The 20770-nt window shown below is 43.0% G+C and overlaps 1 protein-coding gene across 1 annotated transcript in view; it reads left to right on the plus strand.

Annotated features, from left to right (window-relative positions):
• LOC145402049 (DBH-like monooxygenase protein 1 homolog) overlaps nucleotides 1–20770 on the plus strand; it is an 85232-nt gene that overhangs the window by 7236 nt on the left and 57226 nt on the right. Inside the window, exons 2-4 of the mRNA XM_080274146.1 lie at nucleotides 16207–16498; nucleotides 17206–17294; nucleotides 18603–18765. Coding sequence (XP_080130272.1) covers nucleotides 16207–16498; nucleotides 17206–17294; nucleotides 18603–18765 — 544 coding nt within the window. The remainder of the gene's footprint in view (nucleotides 1–16206; nucleotides 16499–17205; nucleotides 17295–18602; nucleotides 18766–20770) is intronic.

Genomic DNA, 20770 nt, shown 5'->3' on the forward strand with positions numbered 1-20770 from the left:
TTTAGTAGGGGATAGAGGTCACAAGGCCCTTTGCATGGGACTAAAAAGCAGGGGAATTTAGCAGGCGCGAATCTGACATACTTTCTCCTTGAAAGACGACAGTAAACTGATACTGATGGCCTGCCTGCCTAGTGCCTAGGAAGAGTGCAATACTGCCAACGTCAGCCATGTGAGAGCTGCTAATATATAGCTATGAAATGATTGGCAGGAAATCTAGACAATACATAATAAATTAGGTAGTTCCAGGTGAATGTAAATATCACTTAGACTTCTCCCTTCCCTCCTTATATATATTTTTGTTACGAGAATAGATTACACGGCATATTTCAAGGGGAAATAAACAGAGAATATTAGCGAACGAATGCACGTGAGTTGTTGTCAGGTAATAATTAGCCAATTCCAGGTGTATGGCACTATCACTTACCTTATTTCTTTTATGTATATATTATTTGGTATAAGAATAGGGCATAGGGCTTATTTCAATGGATGAAATCAGTAGATAATTCCAGGGAAGATTTACTTGGTGTAGAATACAGTGTGGTGGCCTGCAATAATTAGGTAGTTCCAGGTGAATGTAAATGCTTCTCTCTTCCTTTCTTATATATATTTTTATTACGAGAATAGATTATATGGCATATTTCAAGGGGAAATAAACAGCGAAAATTAGCGAACGAGTGCACGTGAGGTGTTGTCAGGTGATAATTAGCCAATTCCAGGTGTATGGCACTCTCACTTACCTTATTTCTTTTTTGTATATATTATTTGGTATAAGAATATGGCATAGGGCTTATTTCAATGGATGAAATCAGTGGAAAATTCCAGGGAAGATTTACTTAGCGTAGCACGGCTGGGCAGGCGAGAGGAGAGGGTAATGGAGGGGAGGTAGGGAGGGGAGTCAAGAACAGGGAGAAATGGCTAAATTGTCAACAATGGATGGGAGTACAGATGAGATTAGGAGTGCTGACTAGTGTTGGACATTGGCGGTACTGACAGATGATACAAGCCACCACTTGAAAGCCCGGGCAAATTCAAAATAACACAGAATCACAAAAGTGACCCCCCGCGGTATGATCTCTTGCTCCCAAGCGTCACAAAAGTGACGTCCCGCAATTAAGGGGTTAAAGTTCGTATTTACAGATGCATGCCCCCTGCTATAAGGCGTCAGAATTCACATATTTTTACATTATTTATACATAACAGTTGTACATACATTGAATAATTTTATGTATATGGTTCTATACTAAAAAATTTTAGAGTATATCTATACACTCTAATTTTGCATAAAATACATCGTCGTTGAAAGCTTATCCTGTATGTATATGGGTCTGTCCTAATGATAATTATGTTATATTTACATGTTTTACATACATTGTTGAAAAACTATGTGTATGTATATGGTTCACTCATGACATAATTATTAGCTTTAGTGCCACTGTTGGTTATGCAAATATTCAATTACAGTACATACATACAGATAGATGTGTATATATATAGATGGATAGATAGATAGAGAGAGAGATAGTTATATATATAGATACAGATATAGATATAAATATATATATATATATATATATATATATATATATATATATATATATATATATATAGACAGATAGATACAGACATAGATATATGTATACTTTGTCACTGGACTGTCTCTCAACTGTCTATCAACAGTCCAGCAAGAAAGTTGCAGAAATGTCTAGCGACCGTCTCTCAACAGTCTCTAGACAATCCAGAGACAAAGTTGCCTTGTCTCCAGTGTGTCTCTGGACTGTCGCCCGTCTGTATCTGGACTGTCTCGCAACAGTCGAGATACTTAGTCGCTCGACTGTCTCTAGACTTTGTATCTTTGTGTGTACAAGGCTTAAGTGGACTCTAAGTGGCTTTGAATATGTTTATGCAAAATATATCCCAAATACATTAATTAAGCTAGTCTAGTCATCCTTGATCTCTAGTACTGTAAATATCAGTTACTTCATTCCAGTGTCTAGTATATAAAACTTAATGAAAAAAGTGGGGGGGACAATCAATATGTTGTCCCCCCTGAATGAAAAGTAGGGGGGATATGTCCCATCCGTCCCCCCCGCGGATGACGCCCATGTACAGTTGAGAGCAGATGACTCGAGGCCACCTAGTCCACCAAGATGTTGGTGTTTTATCTGGCAATGGTGGTAGCTGTGTCCTTGACCGAGATTCAGTCTGCTGTCTGGGCGAAACAAACCCAGTGATAATTTGTCAGTGTGCAGTTCTAACTGGTCTCCAATCAATATCATGCAAGTAAACGTATAATACTGATAATGATTAACGTGTCAGACACGTGGTAGATATATTTATAACCATAGTATTACAACACAGGCATCCAAATTGTGGTGTGTTCATTCATGTGAGACACAAGGTTATCGGTAGTGATTTATTTTGTTCAACTATTGTCATGAACCAAACAACCTTTACCAGTTTTCAAGAGATATGCTGTAGGGTTATCGGTTTCCCCGCAACCTAGCATTATCACAAAAAACACCATCATGCCAGTCATCCCTCACCGTTAACCTCACTTTCGTCGACAGTTAAAGGTTCACATCACAGTAGGTGGAACAAGGGGAGGGGAGGGTGAGTTATATGGAGGGTGGTGGGTGAGGAAGGGCGGGACGAGGTGGGACGTGTGATAGGAGGGGGTGAAGGGGCAAGTGGTTGGCTGCAGTATTTAACGTATATGAGATTAAAGGTTATAATAGGTTTGTTTTGACAGAGAAAACCAATGTTTCTTTAATATTCAAGTGATAAAGTCAAACGATTACCCTCTATAAATGTTTATCAATGTTTCTTTAATATTTGAGTGATAAAGTCGAACAATTACTGTCTATAAATGTTTATCATCATGAACGGATCAACTAGCTTCACCCCCCCATACGTGACGTCATGTGGTGCCTACGTCACAAACCAAGGTGATGATGGAGCTGCACGCTCGGGATACCGTCTCACATGAATGAACGCACCACAATTTGGATGCCTGTGTTGTAATACTATGGTTATAAATATATCTACCACGTGTCTGACACGTTAATCATTATCAGTATTATACATTTACTTGCATGATATTGATTGGAGACCAGTTAGAACTGCACATTGACAAATTATCACTGGGTTTGTTTCGCCTGGACAGCAGACTGAATCTCGGTCAAGGACACAGCTACCACCGTTGCCAGATAAAACACCAACATCTTGGTGGACTAGGTGGCCTCGAGTCATCTGCTCGCAACTGTACGCTGATGACTCCACCCTTCACATTTCCATTCGGTTCCTGCAACGTCCATCTCAGTAGTTACTTCAACAAACAAGGGATGAAGCTAGCCACACCTAATATCTGACTTGGCTCGTATCTCTGACTAGGGTAAAAGTAATCTTCTTGTTCTTAATGCATCAAAGACTCAGTTCTTACACCTATCAACCCGACAAATCTTCCACTGGTGTACCCACTAATGTTTAATAATATTCAGCTTAATCATGCATCACCCTTGAACATGCTTGGGGTTTCATCCACTCGGGGCTTATCTTGGAAAGATCATATTACATCTCATGTAAAATCTGCTTTCAAGAGATTAGGTGTGCTAAACCGACTCCCTTCCTTCTTTACCCCTGCACTGTTGTTGACTTTATACATGGGTTTTATCCGCCCCTGTGTAGAGTACAACTCTCATGTGTGGGGAGGCTCCCCACATATAGCTCTTCTCAATCTGGTGGAGTCACAAGCTTTTCATCTCATTAACTCTCCTCCTCTTGTTTGCTTCCTTCAACCTCTGTCATTTGCCGCACTGTTGCATCTTTATCTCTTTTCTATCACTACTTCAATGGTCACTGCTCCTCTGAACTGTCTGCTTGCATCCCTCCACCTCTACGACTGGTGCATAGCACCTGTCTAGCAGCAAACTCTCATCCCTTTTCGGTCCAGCTCTTTGATACAAGAGTTAACCGTTACTCCCAGTCCTTCATTTATGCAACAGATCAACTCTGGATCTGTCTCTCTTTGTCTGTATTTCTTGCTGGCTATGATCTCCATCTTTCAAATGCAGTGTATCCAGACATCTTGAAATGATCGGACTTGAATTTGGCACTCTCTTGTATTTTGTTTTTCTCTTGGAGGGAACAGTTTGCAGTCTCGTGGCCTTTGGTTCCTTCTTCCTAGCATTAAAAAAAAATACGTTAGGTTCGCGATGCCATATATCCTCCTACGTATGGGCTCTCATCCTATCTAATGCTCATTGGAACTCATTGCAAACCATGCAGAACAACGTCCTACTCATCAGCAATGGATGCACCAAAACCACTGCCGCAGCTCACTTACACTCTGACACTAAAACCCTGCCTGTCAGAGATTACCTTGACATGAGAGTCACACAGTTCTAAGTAGTGGCTTGTACCAGTAAACAACATCACTGTCATCATATGACAGAGACACGCAACGCACCCGTGTACATAAGACAATCACCTCACAAATATTATCAAACCCTCTACAACAGTATCCTACCTTCAGATATTCCAACACTAGCATGCTCATTTCATGTGCAAGGTAATACAGCACCTTGATCAGACCGCCATATTACAAGCCCCTTCTCTCCTGACATCCATCTGTCGGACGTGTCCTTCAACAGATAAGACCAATTCCACATAGGTAGGCTTAGATCAGGACATCATCCAGCCTTCCTCAGCTACCAGATTAGATAATGGTTGGGTGGAATCACAGATGACACATGCCCTGTTTGTAGAATAGGCACAAACAACATGCTACACATAATGGAGCACTGTACAGCACATGCCACCCTAGGACGTAGACACAACATCAACTGTGTAGGAAACCTAAGGGACAGCCCCATAGGGACAAGTTGCATATCTTCGGTCAATGGGTCTGTTCAAACAGACGGGCCGGGACTGAGTAACAACAAAGACTAAGTCTCAAAACCACAATATCAGAACTATGAAGGTAAACCTGCCGAGAAGCTCTCATTTTTTTTTTTTTTTTTTAGTAATTTTTGCAGCATGTGATGAAAGAACATGTTTGAACTTTCTGTAACGTTACTGACTACACTCTGTAATGTGGGGTTCGTGCTAATCACATTAGCCTAAACAATTTGAAGTATTCCATAAGTGACCGTGAAGGGGCTTGCTTACAATTTAATGCTTTCCTTGTACAGTAGGTATGCACAGTACGCGAGTTTATGGGCGGTGGAGGAGATTGATTGCTAGGAATATGTGTACTGTGAATACATAAACTTATGGGAAAAATTACATATGGGCAGCACCCCCCTTCATCAGTAACCCTTGAGACTCCTTTCAGACCTAGGTATTTTACTGTACAGGGAACTAAAACATATAATCTAAGATAAAGTAAACCAACAAGATTATGGCATTACTTAATCAACAAGGATATGGCTTAACTAAACCAACAAGAATATGGCTGCTCACCTTAACCCAAGAGGATAACAGGCTTGATGGACGTAAGAAGGGGATCCGAGACAGGGTGAGGCACCTAGCGTGCACCTCCTGCACTGCCCACCACACCACCCATCACACCACCTTCCTCACCAGTCTCGTCACCAGCCCTTTCGACACTTTCACTAGCTAATGCACTCACTTCGTTCATGAACCCTTCAAAGTCTGTTTCTGACACCTCAGACATTGCATCATCCTCTTGATCCTCCCCAGGAAATGGCTCTTCTGATATTGAAAGGATTGATTCCTCACATTCTTGAGGCCGCAGGTAACAGGTGATGACGGTTTGCTGATCTCAACTATCGACGTCTCCACTCTCCATGACTGGTAGTGCCAGCTGTTCTGCTGCAGTCTCCTGCTCTCAGTCCTCCTGCTCTCATCCCCGGATTTGGGCCACTCTTCACTGCCATCTCTCTTACGAGTATTATGAGTTCAGTTCGTGTACTATTAAAAAATACACTAAAATTCGATAAAAAAAATAGGTCCTCACGTACAATGAGATTCGTGTACTGTGAGCTCGCGTACTGTGCATACCTACTGCAGCTGTGGCACTTACACTTCTTTTTTTCAGCCTAACAACAGAAGATTTTGCTCAACTGGGAGAGCCTAGCAAATGATTAAAAAACCATCTCGAATGACTCTTTCTCCACTCTTGGTACGCCAAGGAATCAAATTAGGACATGTTAAAGCTGTCAATGCCCCCCTTTACGACACTTGCAGGTGAAGGCAAAGTCTTGTAATAGTTTTCTGACAATATATTAAACACCGTCTTGAATCAATATACAGCGATACCAGACAAACTCCATGTCCATCCCCAGAACCGTACGGACAGCTACTGATCGCCGGCTCTCCTCCGGCTAGGGTGGTGGTCCCGATCACAGAGGCATGAATCACTCAAGGTAGACACAATAATCCACTCATCATAGACATAACACTGGGCGTTGACGCCCTACTTGGGTGCTACTTACAACTACTACTTACATACTTCTACAAAAAGGTTACAAACAATTTTCCCCCTCCTCAAAAAGTGTCTCCTGACATAGTGGTGAGACAGTAAATCATAATATGGCAAAATGCAAGTGGTCTGAGTATACAGTCAACCGGGACTACATGGGAGTATAATAATAAATGAGATATTACTACATAATTCACAAAGCTAGATGTAAGAAACGATTAATATATTTACATTACATGGCCATGTTGGAAAAATAGCATAACCATATAGGTTTGGTCAATTTACAAATATATATATGTAATCACAAAATGAGTTTTACTCAGGATTACCATTTTCCAGGTCTTTTGGTTGTCACACTAACCTTGTTGCTACACGGATCTCATGCAACCTGCAACCTTTTGTCCATTCGCTTGAGACAACAATACAGGATACAAACAATTGCAATAAAACCTAGAAAACATAAGACAACAGGAGGAAATAAAAAGACTGGATGTGACCAGGAGCGGTTAAAAGCTGAAGAGAACTGGTTCATAATAAAATCAGACTTGTTTAGATAGGTCAACATACATAGGTTCTCTGACGTGATAGAAAGATTGTCTGTTGGTAGATGAAAGGTAGTATTAATAGGTTTGAAGATGTCATACTTGTGGGAGCGAAGTGTGAAGTGATAATGTGTGGCATGGGCTATTATAGACTCAGACTTTACTGTACAGTAATCAGGGGCCTTATATAAGCCAATTGCGGATAGTGAACGGACAGGGGTCCCTGGACAAATAAGACTGACAGGAGTTGAGACACTAAAGAAGGAAGAGCGGATGTAATTTAGACGAGCATGGTGTACCTGGCCTTTGGGAGCCGGAACTAAGGTACAGACAGGTTGTACTGAGAAGTTACGAACTAAGGCAGATTCGCAAGGAGCAACGCTGCCAGGAAAAATTGTTAGGAGGTACGCAGCACAAACACTAGAGTTGGGTGTGAGAAGGGCACATCTACCGAGGTCACTTGAGGAGAGGAAGACAATATAGAGATGATCATGGGAGAGAAGAAAGTACTCTGAAGAGACAGAGGCTTGTACCAAGGAGTTATTGTACCAGAAGGGAAAAGGAGTGATGTGAAAGAGATCGAGTATGATGGAAGAACGAAGAGGAATATGAACAATTATGTCTTTAGTAAGGAATGTGGCCTCTAGGATTGGGTAATAGTGTTCTAAAGAGGAAAATGAAACCATAGGAGACAAGCCGAATGTTCAGTGAGCCAATTCCAGTGTAGAACGAAGGTCAGAGAGAGATACTAAATCTAGGGTCACACGACTATCAACAGCATTGACTAAAATACGAATTACGCTAGAAACTTGGGAGTTCAAAAGTCCCTTTTGAAACCAGAAAGTTCACGGTTAGTCGCTACACCAAATAATCCACTGAGGATTTCTCCTCCAAGGTCAAAAAGTCCACGTTTCACTCGTGAGCGACCCACAGGCGTTTCGTGAGGGAAGGAATCTTGAAGATGGTTGAACTGATAACGAATATAATCTAATTTCCAGCAGATGGGTAGGTAGAGTGTGTACAATAATGTGTCAATGGGATGTCGATTTTTAATTTCTGACAAGAGTCCCTGCAGGTCGTCTAGCTGACGTGCAAGGTCAGGCAGGGCGATGGCCACGGCGGCCAGCGGCTCTAGGTCGTAGCACAATGAGACTACTTAACCACCATTACCTCGCCTCCTGCGCCAACCAAGGCCCCAGGCCGTACGGCACCATCGTCCTCACCCGATCCAGACCCAACCAGAGTCAGTACTGTCAGCATGTAGACCCACAGCATCTTTCCTATAAAATGAGGTGATCTTAGAGGTGATGTTGAGACATATGTTAACGACAGTATGAGATGATAACGTTATGCATGAGACTTAGTGGCAGAACGCAACTTGGCACGATAGTCATTAACAGTAGGGGAAGGCTGAATAGTAGTGTCAGAAGGAAGGTTTAGAGAAGAGGAACAAGGCTGAGTAGGAGTTTGTTGTGGGGGTGTGGTCTCTCTTAGTGGTTCCTCCAAGACTTTGCGTTTTGATGCACGTTTGAGATGATCTGCATGCACCCACGTCGTCTCTGCCTTGTGCAGATCTCTTAATTCGAATTTATTACCTTTACGAGATATGACACGTAAGGGACCCAAGAATTTACTGTCTAGTTTTGATTCTCTGTCATGATCTAGGGCAAAAACTAAGTCACCTACTTGGATGGCAACATCTGTGGCAGCGGCATGTTGGTTACGTACCATCTCATTTGTAAGGGCCAGATTATCCTGAACATATTTATGAATTTTCTGGAAATTGGACAGGTTTACTCGCACATAGTTATCGTAGTCGTAGATCGGATCAGGTTTGGATTGCGACAGTGAATAAGGTAGTCTTTTGTCAAAACCATATATGATGAAGAATGGTGTTTCTCCAATTGACTTATTGATGGATGAATTAATTGAAGCAGCTACCTGTGGAATCCATTCATCCCAGATGGAAGTCTGATCTCCTACTATGTGACGCGGACTCTCCAATATCTTTCTATTCTGGCGTTCTACTAGACCATTCGAGGCTGGATGATGGGCCACTATATTGCATTTCTTAATTCCGTATCGAAGACAAATTTCTTCCAGTACTGAATTATTGAACTCTGACCCGTTATCAGTTAAAATTACTTCTGATGTTGTGAAAGGGCAAATTACTGATTTAATAAAGGCATGTGCTACTGCGTTAGCAGACTTTTCACGCAACGGAAATAAGATAACAAATCTAGAGAAATGATCGACTGCCACTAACAGATAAACGAAGCCAGATTCTGTACGAGGCTGCTTCAGAAGATCGAGAGAGACAGTTTGCCAAGGTTTTGACTGGGTACTGCAATATAGGAGCAGGTTGACAGGTTGTCCCCTTGTGACGGGCACATGATAAACATGCATCGCAGTGCGCTGCTATATCCTTTCGCATAGTGGGCCAATAATATGACAGACGTGCTTGCCGTAAGCTTCTGTCTTTGCCAGGGTGTGATGCATGAGGGGTGTCGTGGATTAAATGGAGGGCAGCAGGAATTAAGTCTGTTGGAATGACTAGTTGCTTAACTTCGCGATGAGGTACGTTATTACCTTTCAGTACTGAGTTTTTATAGAGCTATTCATTGTTGAGGAAGAAATCAGATACAGGGACTAGTAACTTTGGCAGAGAAGAATCATCGCCTGACTCTAGGAAATATATGACCTGTGACCATACAGGGTCCTCGCGCTGGAAACTATGTAGTGTATCATAATTGAACGGCAAGTTTATGTCGCAACCAGTTGAGACTGTGGCAACATGCCACGAGAGGGCATCGGCTATGACATTGGATTTTCCAGGAACGTATTCAAATGTCGGATTATAGTCAGTCACAGTGACTGCCCAACGTGCAAGTCAACCGGTAAGGTTACGTCCCCGAAACAAGTCACATAAGGGAAGATGGTCTGTTTGGATGTGAACAGGATATCCGTAGATGATGTCAAGGAAATGTTTTAGGGACCAGACCACGGCAAGGGCTTCCCAGTGAGTTACACTGTAATTCTTTTCTGCAGAGTTTAGCACAAGGCTAGCATAGGCAATGATGCGTTTCTTTCCTTCGGAGTCATACTGGATGAGAACGGCACCTAGGCCTACTCCGGAAGCATCAGTACAGAGAAGAAATGGTTTAGAATAATCAGGGAATCCCAAAACTGGTGATTGTGCTAGAGCAGTTTTCAGTGTTGTGAATGTGGTTGAATGTTCATCAGCCCACACAAAAGACGCATCCTTCTTTAGCAATTTTGTTAACGGTGCAGCTATCTGGGCATACCCTTTAATGAACCTTCTATAATACCCACTGAGACCAAGGAAACTGCATACAGCGTCAGTGTTGGTTGGAGTTGGGAAATTTGTCACGGCTCTAACCTTGTCATCTGATGTGTGAATTCCGTGAGCGTCAACAACATGTCCTAAGAACTGGAGTTCTTACGTAAAAAGTCACACTTTGATAGTTTGCTTTTAAGTCCAGCTTGTTTGAGTCTAGTGAACACTTCGGCCAATTTTTCAAAGTGTTCCTCCACCGAGTGACTAGCGATTATGACATCATCTAGATAAGCGAAAACTGAGTGACCTATCATGCCGGCAAAAACTGTATGAATTAGTTGCATGAACAATGAAGGTGCATTTCTCAAACCGAATGGAAGTCTACGGAATTGGTGATGACCGGATGGAGTACTGAAGGCAGTGATAGGACGAGATGATTCTTCCATTTCGACCTGCCAATATCCACTTAAAAGATCTAGGGAGGAAAAAAACACAATTGTTTTCGCCTAAGGATTCCAGTAAATTAGTGAGTACAGGAATTGGAAATCTGTCCGGGACAGTCAGTACATTCACGCGTCTGTAATCTATGACTGGTCGTAACTTCCCACCTTTCTTTGGAATCAGAAATAGTGGGCTGTTCCACGGGCTATCAGAGTGTTCAATGACCTCATTATCCAACATGTCCTGAATAAGACGATCGGCTTGTTGACGTTGGCTATGTGGTAAACGGTAGGCAGGTTTATATACTGGCTGAGCACCTGGCTGTAATGTAATATTATCTATCTATCTTTCTATATACCTAGGCTGCTTCCCCCAAGGAAAGGGAGGTAGCCGAGATAGGACGACACACTCTCCATTTACTCATCCATTCAAATACATTCGTTCGCATCTTAGCCCCAAAGGGGAGAACGGACAGATCCTCACCGCACCACACCACACAAGGGTCAACTGCGCAATGCAATCAGTGACATCCACAGCAGGGCCCGACAGCAGAACTGGTTTACCCCTGCCACATCATAACAGACCCATCCCCTTATCCGCACCTGACCTGACTAGCTGATCAGACCAAATGCGGGGGAATATCCCCTCAGGGCTGCGTCATCACTTATTCATTCACAATTTCTCTCCATTTATTTCTGTCATGCACAGCCACTCTTCCTTGCTCAACAGACATCCCTCTCGCATCCAGCGCTCTCTTCACACTGTCCATCCATCCTATTCGTGGTCTTCCTCTCAGCCTTACACCTCTCACATCAGATCTAGTTATCTTTTTCACCAGTTGCTCATTATCCATTCTCTCCATATGCCCAAACCATCGCAACACCCTCTGCTCAACTCTACCAGCCATCTCCCGAACAACTCCAGTTCTCCTTCACACTTCATCATTTCGCACCCGATCCATACGCGTCACTCCACACATACTCCTCAGACACCTCATCTCCATTACATTCAAACTTTTCCTCTCTGCTACACCCATATTCCATGTTTCCAAATTTGTCTTGCCCATATTCTAACCGGGGTAGAGCTACTACTTCGCAATAGTCTCACAAGAGATTAAATAATTGATGTCGGTGTTCTGGGAAATCACTTTGTTTCACATAAGATTCAAGATTAGATGGAATATTGGTGGACTGAGTAACTGGGCACACATCAGCAACAGGGTATGGGAAATCCTGGCACACACGTGTGGCCACTGGGTATACCAAGAAATCGCCAATCTGTGTTCCTGTTCATAAGGTGTAAGCGGCGTTTGTTGTGTTTGCAATGTACAAGTAGCATAAACCATCCTCCAGCACCGTACACAACGCCGACTCATAAGCTAAGTCATTCATACAACACGTCTCAGTTAAGGTTAGTACATCCACTCCTGCTTTCGCACCCACAACACGAACAGAGACTTTGGTAAACTTGTGCGGCAACAAAATTGTGCACTGATTTGTTACTGCACGTCTTATCTCTGCGTGTTATAAAACATCAATCACACTATCTGAGGTAGTTAAATGAGACGTGTCTGAGTCGGCGAGTGTGCCACTGTCAGAGGGGTTGATACGATCTATAATTGAATGCTCAGAGGATGTAGTACTAGATGGTAGTGTACCTGGCTGTTCAGGTAACGGAGTGTGTATTTGGTTACTCTTGACTACTGTTGGAATCATGTGAGACTTAATAACTGAGTCGGTTTGAGAATACCGGACGTGGATATTCCATACTAGATATTGGGAAACCATTGACATGTACACAACGAGAAGCAGGGAGGAGAGCAATGGCTTCTTGGGCCATTGTCGAAAGGCCAATGAGAGTGTCCGCTGGATACTTAAGATCATTAGTGACATGAAACTCTACGTCAAAAGGTCTTAAGGCTTTATCAAGTTGTACTTCTAGTGTGATCTTTCCTTTGATCTGAAATTCTGAGCCATCCACACCGCATAGGCAAATGTCAGGTGGTTCAAGGAGCCCAACTCTTTTAGTTATTTTCCTGATGTTGTTTAAAGAGGTATCTGAGATTGGATTTACCATAGATCCGCTGTCCATAAAGAAAGAGCTTTGTACCCCTTCGCTCCATCCTAAAATGACTAAGTCTGAAGATGTTATAGATCCTACCTGAAGAATGGGGAGTTGATTTTCAGACACTGGCGGATCTTCCGCTGTTTCATTACATTTCTCCAATCTGAGCGCTCGTCTTCCCCCGACTGACGGCTCTTAAGGTAACGACACTCGTCCGTGGAGTGAGTTGTGCTCTTCTTATGGTACTTGCAAGTTAGACGTTGGGACCGCTAAGGTGCGCGCAGGCGTTCCCGTGAGCGAAAACGTCTTTCTTTGCGTGCACAGCTAGACTCTCAATGACCTACATTACCGCAGTGCCAGCACACAATTGAGAAATGTATGCTTCGTCGCAGAGTTGAATTGTCACCACCACTAGAAGGTGAACAATAGTGTGTGTGAGACCGATTACTTGGTTTGGTTCTTATAGTTGGCCGTGAACGATAGGAATCAGATGAAGTGATGCTGGTGTGTAGTACTCTCGCAGTACCGCCTGCAGAGGGAGAGGGTGAACTGTAAGAATTGACCTGGCGAGTGAAGTCTGTTCCTGACCTTTCAACGATTGTCTTACTAATATCCATTATTTTGTCTCCTGGGTTAAAGCCAACTTGTAGTGCTATTTGTTTTTGGGAGTCTGAAACCCAGTTGAGAAATCTAAAGTAACCGAACAAGTCTGCAAAATTATTTAATGTAATCATGATCTCCCCGTGGTGTTGTGTTACCCATCGAGTACCACGGAATAATTGGCGCAACTCTGAACTCGTCACCTTCATAGTAGCGGCTGCCTCAATTACTTTTGCATGTTGGGGAGGTACCTTCATGTCCTCCTGCATTTGCTTGAGGAGATTAGTCAATCCTATAAGGGATGCAGAATTGGAAAATTGGCAACAATATTGAATAAGCCATTGGCGAAACGCGTCAAACGTTTGGCAATCTTCGAAGTGCCCCGCACGAATAGTGACTCCTATTAATGATCTGCCATGATGGAGTCGACTGAGAAGATATGAAACTTTGAAGGGTTCAGTTACGATCTGGCGATTATGAATGTCGTTTTCGACCTCTCTGAGGAAATCGTAAATCGAAACAGTACTATCCTATCCTGTAAATTTGGGTCTATTCACATCATCCAAATATATGGATTGGGGAGGTGGAGGGTTTTGAGTTGCCATCGTAAGCAGAGGGTGAGACCGCGAAGGTGAGGAAGAGGCACGGTAGTGAACTGAGACAGTGTGTGGGAAGGAAGTGTCATGGCGGTAGTGGTGTGTGTATGAGTAGTAGTAGGAAAGGATAAAGACTGTGGAGAAGACTGAGTGGTTTCAGGAGAATCAGTTGGAGAAGATGATAGAGTATCTGGAGTTAATATATCTGGATTTAGGGTAGGAGTAACATGTGTAGTAGAAACAGGTAGGGAACTTACGGTTGGTTTGGTACAAGATGTGCCACTTCGAAGATTTACATTATCACTACATACAGCGTTATCTGTGTTACCGTCAGGTTCAATAGGTGAGAGATCTACCCTTTTAAAAAAGGACATTAACAGAGTAGGAAGTAAGCAAATGAAACTAAATGAACAAATGGATGAATAAATGAGAATAATTAAACAGAAATATTTGTAATCTGTGAAGAAATGATTTATATACAATGAATATGAGTGAAAATGAATGCTTTATTTAGAGCTGAGTATGAGTGGGAGAAAATGGGATGAAGTAGGAGTGAGTGAACGAAAAATTCTAACTGAATGAAAAATGAGGGACGAAAATGCAATGAATGGATGAAAGTAAATGGTGAAAATATCACAGTCTATAGAGACAGCTTGGCTTCTCTGTAGAAAGGGATTAATCAATGTGATGGAATGAGGAATTGCATGAAAATGCAGGTAGGAAATACTTCAAGTGAGATGCGGTCAGTCCCAAGGCTGGAGAAAAAGTGAGGCTCTCGTCTCCTCGTGATTGGGTGGAAGTGTCCGTGACGTCACTGGATGGCGGCTCTCCACTGGGCGGAACGAGAAGTTGATAGGAGCAGGAGACTGTGACTTAGCTTGGTGTGACTGGCCACACTTTCTGGGTGACGTCGGTGTGTGTGGTGGGTGGGGAAAACGATGATGTAACGGCGTCGGGCGGCGGCTGGGGGCTGCTTCCTGGAGTGGGGTCTGGGGTGGAGTTTGTGGGGGATGAAACTAACCGTTACAGCAGGCCGGACAGGAACACAGGCAGGCAGGTTGTAGGTTGATAGGAACAGGAGCCTTACGTGGCTCACTGGCTGTAGTGGCATGGTGATAGGTGGGGTGTTGATGTGGAGGAAATTTCCAAAATTACATCAAAACTGTCAGAACGATTCCACACCAAGATTGCAAACAGGGCTGGAGGCTAGGGCGGAAATAGACTATGTGTCGTCGTGGGAAGAACAGCAATGACAGCAGGATGGGAAGACAGACACAGCTAAGCCAGCCCACAAAAGACGTGAATCAATATTATCCCACTCGCTTTCCACCAAATGTTAATGCTGTCAATGCCCCCCTTTACGCCACTTGCAGGTGAAGGCAAAGTCTTGTAGTAGTTTTCTGACAATATATTAAACACCGTCTTGAATCAATATATAGCGATACCAGACAAACTCCGTGTCCATCCCCAGACCAGTACAGACAGCTACTGATCACCGGCTCTCATCCGGCTAGGGCGGTGGTCCTGATCACAGAGGCTTGAATCACTCAAGGTAGACACAATAATCTGCTCATCATAGACATAACACTGGGCATTGATGCCCTACTTGGATCCTACTTACAACTACTTACATACTATATTTACATATTATAATATATACAAAAAGGTTACAAACAGACAACAGCAAACAATTTTGTTTATCCCAAGAGTCGAATGGTTAAGGTAGACAAACCAGTGTTTTCTGTGTCCATGTTTCTCTGCAGGAGGTATATGGTGGGGGATACATGCCCGCACCTGTGGCTGGCTGGGATTCATATTCCCGTGGAATGGCATAATGACTGGTGTGTTAGGTTTTCCCTGACAATGTTGCTGTCAATTTTTTTTTCTTTTTTTATTGCTAAGTGTCTGTCTCCGACGGGAGGTGGTGTGGGAGATCCATGCTCGCACCTTTGGCTAAGTAGAGTTTGTGTTTCCGGCATGTGTTAGGTGTAGGAATGGCTGGTGTGTGACATTTTCCCTGACAATGTTGCTGTTTCAGTATTCTACTTCTTTTGGTATTCCTAAGTACCAGTGTTCCAATGCAGAAGGTGATGTGGGAGATCCATGCTGATACCCATGGCTAGCTAGGGTTTGTGTTTGCGGCCTATGTCAGGATGGCTGGTGTGTTATTATTTCCCTGACAGTGTTGCTGTCTCAATGTCATGCTTCTTTGGTATTCCTAAGTACCAATGTTCTGATGCAGGAGGTGGTGTGGGAGATCCATGCTCGCACCACTGGCTGGCTGGGGTTCGGGTTCTCGTCTAATGGCGGGATGACTGGCGGGGACATGATCACAGCCTGGGTGAAGGATGGACGGCTGTTCCTGCAGGACCGCCACGGAGTGGGTGAACTCACACCGCCCATCGATGACCACGCTGACTGGCGGCCGCTGCACGCACGCGAGAACGACACGCACACTGTCCTTGTTGTGGCCAGGGACATCAACACCTGCGACCCGCACGACTACGTCCTTACGGTCAGTGTGTAATTGCAGTTGTAGGAAGAGATTGAGTAGCCTCATGGTAAGAAGATATCAGACCGATTTACCTTGGCGAACATCAGTATAGGTCGAGCACACTTGACATGTTGTGTTGCTGTCTGTGTTGTGTGAATGTTGGACAGTGTGAAATTATATTGTATAGTTGAGGTGTGGCGCTATATACTGAACGTGTGTTACCTATAGAGTTAAGAAGGCGCCACACCAGCAGTTTTGTGGCAGATTATATCAGGTAACTCGATGATGGTGCTAACTTTTCAGAGGTTGCTTGTGGCTGTGAAAGTTTGTTTTAAAATATTCTTTTAGAAGTTAACAAGAGATGATGCCAGGATAATGTTGCTAGAACAAAAAAATGCCAGAAAACCTGCTCGTGTGACGCTGTTTGACCTTTCTAGTTGTGTTTCTGAGTTGCCTATGGGTGAGGAATTTCACTCTGAGTAGGGGCATACAGTTTTATGTAAGTTGTTTAATGGTTCTTAATTTTGTTAATTCCTATCACCAGACGATTTTTTGTTGAGTTTAGAAGAGGCCACTTGTAGTGAAAGATTTAACGACGTCAATGTATAACACATCTACTTGGAAAAGTTCCTCCTAATCTGAATAAAATAATCCAGCAAGAATAAAAACCGAAAAAAAATATAACTGGACTGATGGAATTAAAAGCTGTGTGCTAAACTCTCTGACAGAATGAGACTGTGCGGCTGCTGTATGCATGGGGAGACAGCGACCCCAGTGACGAACACCCTTCCTACCACGGTCCTCGTCGGGGAAACAAGTACGTCACTGATGTCATGTGTTTGTCATTTGGCCAACAACTATGCTCAAGTTATACTATCTTGACCAAAACTTTCCGTATCTCCAAAATGAGTGCTGAACTGTAAGAATACATTAGCAATGGAATATGATGCCAGTCACAGAAATATGGTATGGAAGGAATCCTGAACCATATCATGGGATTTTTCTACCACTGAGCCATGTGAAATTAGCTGCAGAAGGACAAAAATTTGGGCCAAGTTAGAGTAAATAAAGTATAGCGCATTTTCACGACCAGTCCAGGCTGACTGGGCCAGTTTCATGAGAGTTCTGGCGAAGCAATTCAACCTGTCCAAACTGGACTACTCGTTCCGTCTCCTGGGCTGAACTGACAAGCTGTATTATTTTCGACTGCTGCTTGTACACAAAACTGCACATTAGCACCAAACAAAAAGTGCAGTTTTTGGTCGGGGGTAAAGAGCTGATAACACAAAGACTGCCAATGTACCCAAAAGTTAAATGTTTAAAAAAATGAATTTCACATAACTGGCAGCCAGTACTAATGTGGGAAGGTAATTAATGCAGATTCTTGATGAAATTAATAATCACTAAGACCTAAAATAAAGCCATTCATTTATGCCTAAACTAAAGGAAAAGTCTTATCTGGAGAAAAACAATTTTTTTTTTTAAATCTCAAAGGAATACAAAAAGTAAAAACGGCAGAAGCAAGTATTCTCCAGTGATAATTCCTCAAGGATGAGAACTGTAATATTGGTTTAAGGTAATTATATTTCTATCTTGCACTAACAGCGTGTGGTAAGAATCCCTGTATTATGAATGATGGTGAACGGACTACTGAGTTATCACATCTCTTATATGAAGCAGAAGCAATTGCGCATTAATTACTCTGACATTAAAAATTCACCTGACATATAATCTTTTATTAATCTATTTACCTAACTCAATTAACTGCTTCCTTGTTGCTCTCACTCGATTCTCTCATGCAAGAGGAGCAGCATTTAGGAGAGGACTGGTCTCAGTCCATTCTCACAAGCATCTAGAGAGGCCCCCATAGTTTAGATCCGCCTGGACTGGTCCAAAGAGGCCACATAATTTGCCTACCTATAATAGTATACAATTGATTGTCTTCCCGGTTTATATGCTTTGCTGCCATGAGTCTCCGACACTAATAATTGTTGCTTGGTGCACATATTTTTGTCAACTTTCTTCGTATTATGTTATAATGTATGTTTTGTAAATTTTACCTTGTCTTTAGGCCTGTGTACCCTGCCTGCCTCTGTTTACCCTCATAAGCCTTTATTTCGATCAGGTTCGCCTTTGTGTTGATGCCATTCTACCAGAAGAGGGTGCCAGAGGATGCGCAGGTGTGGCGGGTGAGCCAGAGTATCACTTTGCCACACAAGCAGGACACATTCTACTGGTGCCATGTTGAGAAGATACCAAAGTGGCAGAAGAAACATCATTACATTGGGGTGAATCCTGTCTCTGTATAGACATAAATGGAACATATGAGAACAGAGGCTCGTGTCTCAATCAGCAATAAAATCGGAGTGTACAGTACAGATATATTATTACATGCTGAAATAGGTACCCGAGAGCAATATATTCTTACTATCGTGTTCTTCCTGTTCTTTACCTTCTTCTGAGCGAACACTTTGATTTAAACTTTTACCTCACTAACGTTACCTCGTGTACAATGCCCACTTTCACAGGCTGTACTCTTTCATCCCATCCAGTTTTGTTTACCCAGCCCCACCTTTTCGTAACTTCTGCCTTTCAGTAAATACATGAACGAATGCATGAGTAAAAATTAAACAAAACAAAATGATGAGAAGAGAGGCAACATTTGCCAGAAAATTCATGATAATTCCCAAAGTTTGTTTCTTTTGTGCATATACGTGTATCTGTTTGTAACCTATATGGAAAGAATAACAGAGCAATCAGAGTAGGGGGTATATTCAGACTGCATTCACCTCTACCGTTATCGCTTTCAAAAATACAGTACTGGCTGCGCTTTGTCACGATAGGGTCGCGAGGACAGTCACGTTGCCGTGTACAGTGGATTCGTTGTTTTTTGCGTTGATCTCGGATTATGTAGCCATTCTATATGGTACTAAGGTGCAACTAATTCCTTCACCGAGTAAAGGATAACTTGCACTTCTTGTTGCTTTTCCCTAATTACCTACCTCCTTAACTACTTGCCTTTCTTCCTACCTTACCCCCTTGTCTGCCTCCCTTGCTACCTACTTTCATCCCTACCAACCTGTATTTCTACCTATCTCGCTGTCTGCTTCCCACTCTACCTTCCTGCCTACCTGTCTACCAACCTACTCCCCTACCCTGACTCCCACCTGCCTACTTGCCTCCCTCCCGACCTCTTAACCTCCCTGTCTACATGCCTACATGCCTTTCCACCTCAGACTTTCCTGCCTACCCACCGTTCAACTTCCCTACCTCTTTGCCTGACTGCTTCCACCACTTATTGCGTCAGCAAGTCAGCGACACAGGCCGGTATTTAAAGTTTTGCAGATTGCCAGTTTACAGTGGAGGATATAAATATTATTGTGATGAGGATATAAATACTTCATTTTTATATCCTTTATCGATGATAAAGACAGTTTTGGTCCCTGTGACTTGGGGCATGTCCACCACTGAGACAGGCGCGCACCGTCAGATGGAGAGATTCATTGGACACCTCAGTCTTCTAAATCGGTTTATAGCCGCGTCTACCTTGACTAGGCCTCCAGAGCGCTGACGAAAGAACGGGCGGAAAACTCTCATCCCGGCTCAGCGCACTAAGGACCTCAGACTTTATCTCTGGAAACCCGCCCTTTTATTGGGATGGGTGTTTTTCAAAGTCTACGAATAGACTTTGGGTGCTTTGGTGTCTGATGATTTCGCACTCGTCTTCTGCTGGTTCTGTACCAGTCTTTTTACACTTTGGGGGATATAAAATGTATTTAAGGGTATTGAAAAAATGGCGGGGGACAGGACGACTTGGAGGCGATTTGTTTGTGGCCACCCCAAACGGGATTGAGGCGTTTGGCAATAGATAGATAGAAAATATAAAAACTGTCTCGAGGTGTCAGGTCCAGATACAATATATGCATAGTAGTTTTCAGACTAATCAGACCAGAAATAAAGTTACGAGGCCGTGGCAACATGTGGTGCTAAGCACAACAAAAGTAACACCAAGAAGACACAGAAAAGAACATTACTTTGGGAAATGTAACAAAACACGTCCTCTCGGGATAGGCAACAAGAAAGCAAACACACACTGTGCTCATATAGGTTCACTTTGCGTATCACAATGCAAGTGAAGAAGACGACGATGACGAAGAAGAAAAATCTTGAAAACTTTAGTATGAAAAAGACAAATTTTTAGCTCATGACTTTAGACGGGTAAGGTTAGCCTGATCAGTGACTGGGTATGATGAACACTGAGTGACCTCAGCAGAACAAAAGTTAACTAAAAAT

Source organism: Coenobita brevimanus, chromosome 57 (genome assembly GCF_032717465.1).
Source record: "Coenobita brevimanus isolate Jiangsu-jjx chromosome 57, ASM3271746v2, whole genome shotgun sequence".
Classification (NCBI taxonomy): domain Eukaryota; kingdom Metazoa; phylum Arthropoda; class Malacostraca; order Decapoda; family Coenobitidae; genus Coenobita; species Coenobita brevimanus.